At 40.6% G+C, this 5,636-nt stretch overlaps 1 protein-coding gene across 2 annotated transcripts; it reads right to left on the bottom strand.

Annotated features, from left to right (window-relative positions):
* Nucleotides 1-2,133: 2,133 nt before the first annotated feature.
* On the bottom strand, nucleotides 2,134-4,654 carry rrad (Ras-related associated with diabetes). 2 transcript variants are annotated; one of them, XM_079555756.1, is made up of 5 exons: nucleotides 4,352-4,654; nucleotides 3,768-4,051; nucleotides 3,407-3,480; nucleotides 3,087-3,291; nucleotides 2,134-2,967 (listed from the first exon to the last, which is right to left on the bottom strand). In XM_079555756.1, coding segments are annotated over exons 1-5 (843 nt in total). In that variant the 5' UTR covers nucleotides 4,354-4,654; the 3' UTR covers nucleotides 2,134-2,689. The 2 variants fall into 2 exon arrangements, with proteins under 2 accessions (XP_079411882.1, XP_079411881.1); XM_079555755.1 differs by having other exon boundaries at nucleotides 3,768-4,159; nucleotides 4,352-4,647.
* Nucleotides 4,655-5,636: the final 982 nt, after the last annotated feature.

Raw genomic sequence — 5,636 nt, 5'->3', positions numbered from 1 at the left:
TAGCTGGGAGGCTGTGTAGCTGTTGATAAAAGTAGGTCCATGTTCTCACATTTAAGCTTTCAGGTTAAGTTTAAGTTTCAAACTATAGGTCACAAAGAGCCTATAGGGGTTACGCATGGGTAATTTGTTCTATCCACTTATGAAACTGCCAAGGCTATCCACTCAGACCATTAGTGGGTTATTTGAAGAGTGTGAATGAAAGTGACACAAAAATTACTATCTTTAGCATAAGATGTGGTGATGTCACAGTCCAATTAAAGTGCCAGATTGAGCTGTGTTGCGGCAGAGGATGTCAGTGTGTATGGGTTTAAGCTGCCAGCCTTGCGCCGAAATGAAACGAGGCAAAGGTTAGATGTGACGCCTGAAAAACCATTATGAACACTTCTATTGCAGTTCCATTACAATCGAGAGATGACGACAGCTTGCTGATGCATTCGTAGCCCTGAGAACAGACACACTGGGAAAAGAGACTGACAGATGCTGCGTCTGTATCAAGGATAGGCATTTTTGCTACATTCAAAAAGATGAAAGAGAGATCCAATAGATGCACTCAGCCATTTGACTAAACTGCATATTGCAAACATGTTTTTCCACAACAGGGAATCACTGGATTTTTGCGCAATATTGCTTGTTTCACAACTCTCTAAAAAGCAATGTGCTATATGCAACCCTTTGGATCCCATTTGTATCCCGAAAATACAAAGTTTTTGCATGTAAATAGCTACTTCTTTGTTCTTTTATATACATATATGCAAAGTCTGCATTGCAATAATATGATCATGACCTCTCAAGATTTATTGTCTTTAGTCAACCTTACTTGTCAAAGGGTGACTGATTGTTGTCAAAGGTTGACATAAAAGATATTTACATCAAAATACCCTTTTCATTCAAATCTGACATAAAAGAATAAACATTATGAATAGGGCCTTTTATCAAACCACTTTCCACTATACTATGAACAGCAAGAGCAACGTTAAAGAGCCAAATCTGACTCTAAAACCATAAGATGCAGATGCCTGTTCTATCCAAAAGAACATCACTAACACAGTTAGACAGTTTTTCTCATCTGTAGGGTATTCCACAAAAGAATCGAGGTGTTATAACTTTAACTTTAAATATTTAATATAGACCAATGAAGTGAAGAACACAAATTTAAAAGGTATACCTTGGCTAAATACCATGGAAAAATGCCATCGTAGTTTTCTGGTACACCAATTTTTACATTTGCACCAGAGCATGATGCGAAAGCAATAAATATCACCTGTAAGAGAGAGGCAAATGAAAGTCATGCTCAATCTTCTTCAGTGTCATTTGTATTTCACTTTTTTATATATGAGTTAAAATTGCCTCACTGTAAGAGCTGAGAAAGGCATGGTCAGCTCTCTGTCAGTCATGTCTCTGTAAATACAAGTAAAGTTCTGTTACTTATTTAGCTCTCACACACCAACATTTTGTCCCCGAAAACAATAGTTACTAAGGACCAACAGTAGTCAGCCAATACTGGAGAAGCTTTTTAAAGTTGTATCTAAATGTATGAGAAGATGAAGCACAATAATGTTACAACTATAACATGACGATCAGGTGTAAAAGTAAAAATTGCACCCAGGTAGCTCTATAGCCCATAAATCATTGCAATAGTGGTCCCTATCTTAAAGCAGAAAAATAGAAACATATCAACCAAAAAAATGTTAAATGTATCCATTTCCAATCAACCCAAAGGATTTGGGAAAATACAAAAGAGATTACCTTGAGAGAAAACGCTTCAACGGTTTCTTTTGTATCTTACCTTGCGCCTCTGCGTTGTGCTTCTCTTGTGAGGTGTGAGTGGAGTTTAAATTGTGTGGGAAAAGTGCGTTCTTGTACTCCTTCGGCCAATTAATGGTTAACACTTGTGGATAAAGATGGCTAACTACCACATTTCCTCCCTTCTAGATTAGTGCTCAGCGCGGTTCCATCTCATGGATCTGACCAAATGAATATTTATGACGATGTTAACAACTCAACTTCAGTGTTGCATTATGCTTTAGGCAATTTTACACTTTGAAGCCCGGAAAGAAATGATGGAAAAGATGCTTCATTTTTCTATTTTATTGAAAAATTAATTCAATGTAAACAAAGAAATTGCAAATCATGTCAGAGTCACAACAAGACTAACATAACTTATTGCTTTATTTATACATTCACAACCTGAATTCGGTGTTAATGAAATAACATAGGAGAGCAGATCTGTCTGGGCCTCAGAGACTCCGCAGAGGCACGACCTGCGCGCCATGCTTCAAGTAAATCCGACCCTGGGATCCGTTATTGTGTCTTCAACAATAATGAGATGTATGTTCAACAGACGAGAGCTTACAATATGTACAACAAGAACTTCCATTAGAAAACCCAACCCAAGATCAGTATCATATCAGTATATCCACACATGATGATCGTACAATGAGAGCAATGTCTTAAGGCAATCTTAACAGAATAAAACACATGATTGCAAAGCTTCATGCAGATTACCAAAATTCATGATATGTCGCTTGGGTTACATCAGACTCAATTGTCCACTTTTTGCTTTTTGGTGTTTCAAAATAAAAAATAGATTTCTGTACAGTTCTATTAGTCCTTAGGGTTAGTGTTAAAACACACACAGCATTTGGTCTTCAGAGGCCAAAGAGAAAGTGTCCGTCTGTCGTTCTACTCCTCAGAGGACAGTCAGATCGTGGCAGGACTTGGACTTTTGCCTGAAGGCCATTTTCTTGTTTTTGCGTGCGACCATGCGTCCCAGGAACCTCTTGGCTTTCTTGCTGATGCTCTCTCGGCGTCTGCAGTTGGCCATGCGTCGAGCATTCTCCTCCTTACTGTCTTTCCTCAAGCGGATCTGCCTGACAATGCCCTCAAATAAAGCCTGCACATTGTGGTGGAGAGATGCTGACGTCTCGATGAACTTGCAATCAAATACCACAGCACACGCGCTGCCCTCTGAAACAAAGAAAAATAAAATATTAGGGCTTTTGACTATTTATAAAAGAGAGTTTATAAAAAATAGCCATGTCTGTATTTGACAATAGTAAAAAGCGTAAAAATGCCTGTGAACTTACCATCTACAGACACCTCTCTGGACCGCACAAGGTCACTCTTATTGCCCACAAGTATTATGGGAATGTTCTCTGACTGCCTGGCTCTGCGCAGCTGAATCCGCAGTTCGGATGCCTTCTCGAAGCTGGACTTGTCTGTGACTGAATACACAATAATGTAGGCATCTCCCATCTTCATACACTGCTCCTTCATCCACTGGCTGTTATCCTACAGGAAGAGGCAAATGCTAAATTAGCTACAATCATTACAATGTTTTACAAAAGTAATCCTGATGAATCAATGTATATTGGCCTAGAAGGCATGAATAATGAATGATGCTTACCTGTTCCCAAACATCAAAGAGAAGGATGGATGCCTCCTCTTCATCCACCACAATAGATCTATCATAAGTGTTTCCTGTAGAGGAAAAGAAAGAAGTTATTACTCAGAGTGGTTGTTGGGAGAGCATGCATTATGTCTTGGCTAGTGTAGCATAAAGCAGTCAATCGCTGTGTTTGCAGACTGCATCACAGAGCTAATGTGGTCTGCATTTATATGAAAAAAAATAAATCAAATAATATGTGTGGGTTATTAAAATCTACCTGATTTCAGTTATATCAAAAACTCATCTTCTAGCATCTCTCTTTGCAGAGACTGTTCTCTGTACTTAGGGGGTTGCTGAGGTCGGTGAGTCACTCATTTACCTGCTTCCTCACAGTCGTGACTTCCATCCTCAACTCCGCCGAAGACGCGCGCCAGACTGGACTTGCCGACGCCGTGCTCCCCAAGGAGAATCACCTTGTAGAGCTGAGAGTCGGTCTCGCTCCCAGTAGAGATGACCGAGTCGGAGGAGTCAGAGGCGCAGCTGCCTCTGTGCTGTTCACTGGGGGAGTAAGAGGTGCACCGAAGCAGATTAGACAGCTCGTCGGTCTGTCCAGTTTCGGGCATCGTGGCGCGCAGGTCTCTGTCGTCCACAGGCATGCTTCTCCTGTGAAGGTTGGGTAGATTCATGGGGAATGGCACACTTCCTCGTCTCTTGTCCATGTTCCTCAATTTGTCACTCTTGTTCAAAGTCATAGTGCTTTACTCCGAAGATCTATGGATATAGATGCCATGCGTCAATTAAGCGTAAAATTTACTTCGGTAGTATTAGACGAATGGCTAAAAAGTAGTCAGTAAAATATTGTAGCTTTACTAGAATGTTAACATGGCACCACAGTGATAAAGGCTATGTTTATAAATTGCTAACAAAAAGGTAGGCTATATTATTAATTTTAAAACTACTTACATATTTCAGGCAAATAAATCCCACGCAGAATCAAATAATCCTCGTATATCCTTTGATTAGAAATGCCGTGTCAAAGAGGTTTTTGCTTTGCTCTCCTCAGACTCGCCACTCGCAGTATTTATATTGGATCCGAGTGACGTCGACAGGGATTCGCCCAAGAGTCACGTCTCCACTTATAGTAGTGCGTAATGGTAACATCATACAGCGGAGGGGGTGTATGGCTGGAAGAGCTGAGGAATCTCCCTTCCGTAATGCCAAATGAAGCATCTGCGGGGGCGTCTGAAGAAGACGGTCCTAACGCAGGGAATGCCCACTAAAAGGGGCATCATTTTAGGGAGAATACAGGATAACTAGGCTTGTTATAGGCGCGTGTGATATTACAGTATGCATCCAATGGAGACAAGTGTGTGCTTCTATGATTCATTCAGTCAATGCTGGTCAGTTTTCAGCGTTAGATTGCATTGCTTATTTTCATTCATATTTTAATTTTCATGGTGATAAATTGACACTGACTGCTTTTTGTCAAGTTAACTCACCACCGACCCTAAAAACACAAACGGATCCTATTTTACTATGTTTTCCTTATTTAGCTGCCAACACAATTTCAAACTATGATTTTAAAATGAGCAAATTGGTCGCGCATCAACGTGTTCATTTGTTTGTCCATCTTTTGTGCCTTTCAAAAGGGCTTGAGTAATGTGGTTTCAAGCCAAAACGGTGCATTCAGGCATAAGTGCAGAGATTTTCAATAGTTTCTCTATTCGGATAAAAAACATGAACACCAAGATTATCTTCTGCAAATGCAAATCTATATCGTAGCATTCTTTACATGCGTGCTTCTGCCTATTTATGATGTAGCTAGTAGCCTACTATATAGGCTACTGTTCCTGTGCTTTCCTTTGGTGCGCTACCGCCATCTGCTGGGGTTGAGTTGACTAATATTGAACACACAGACGCCTAGCCTGATAAACCACACCCACCTTCTTTCTGCACGAAAGAAGGTGGGTCTGGCCACGCACGGTAGACAAGTTGTTGATTGGCGGCTAAGGCCGAGCCGAACCAATCACGACCGTCACAGAGAAATGAGAAGGCTACGTCACTCGCTGCACCTCTATGTTTTTAGTTCAATTAACGTTAACATCAGCCAAAACTAATCATTGGATGAAGTAGTCTAGGATTTTGCCTCTGCGTTCTCCGCGTGAGTTTATATTTACTTCATATTTGTTTAATTGGACACGGCTGTCGTCACGTCCGCTAATCGCTAATTGGTTTATTTCACTGACAA

The sequence above is a fragment of the Gobius niger genome (assembly GCF_951799975.1).
Source record: "Gobius niger genome assembly, chromosome: 4".
NCBI classification, from domain to species: Eukaryota; Metazoa; Chordata; class Actinopteri; order Gobiiformes; family Gobiidae; genus Gobius; species Gobius niger.
Note: the sequence above shows the minus strand (reverse complement) of the source record. Positions and strands in the feature narration are given on the sequence as shown.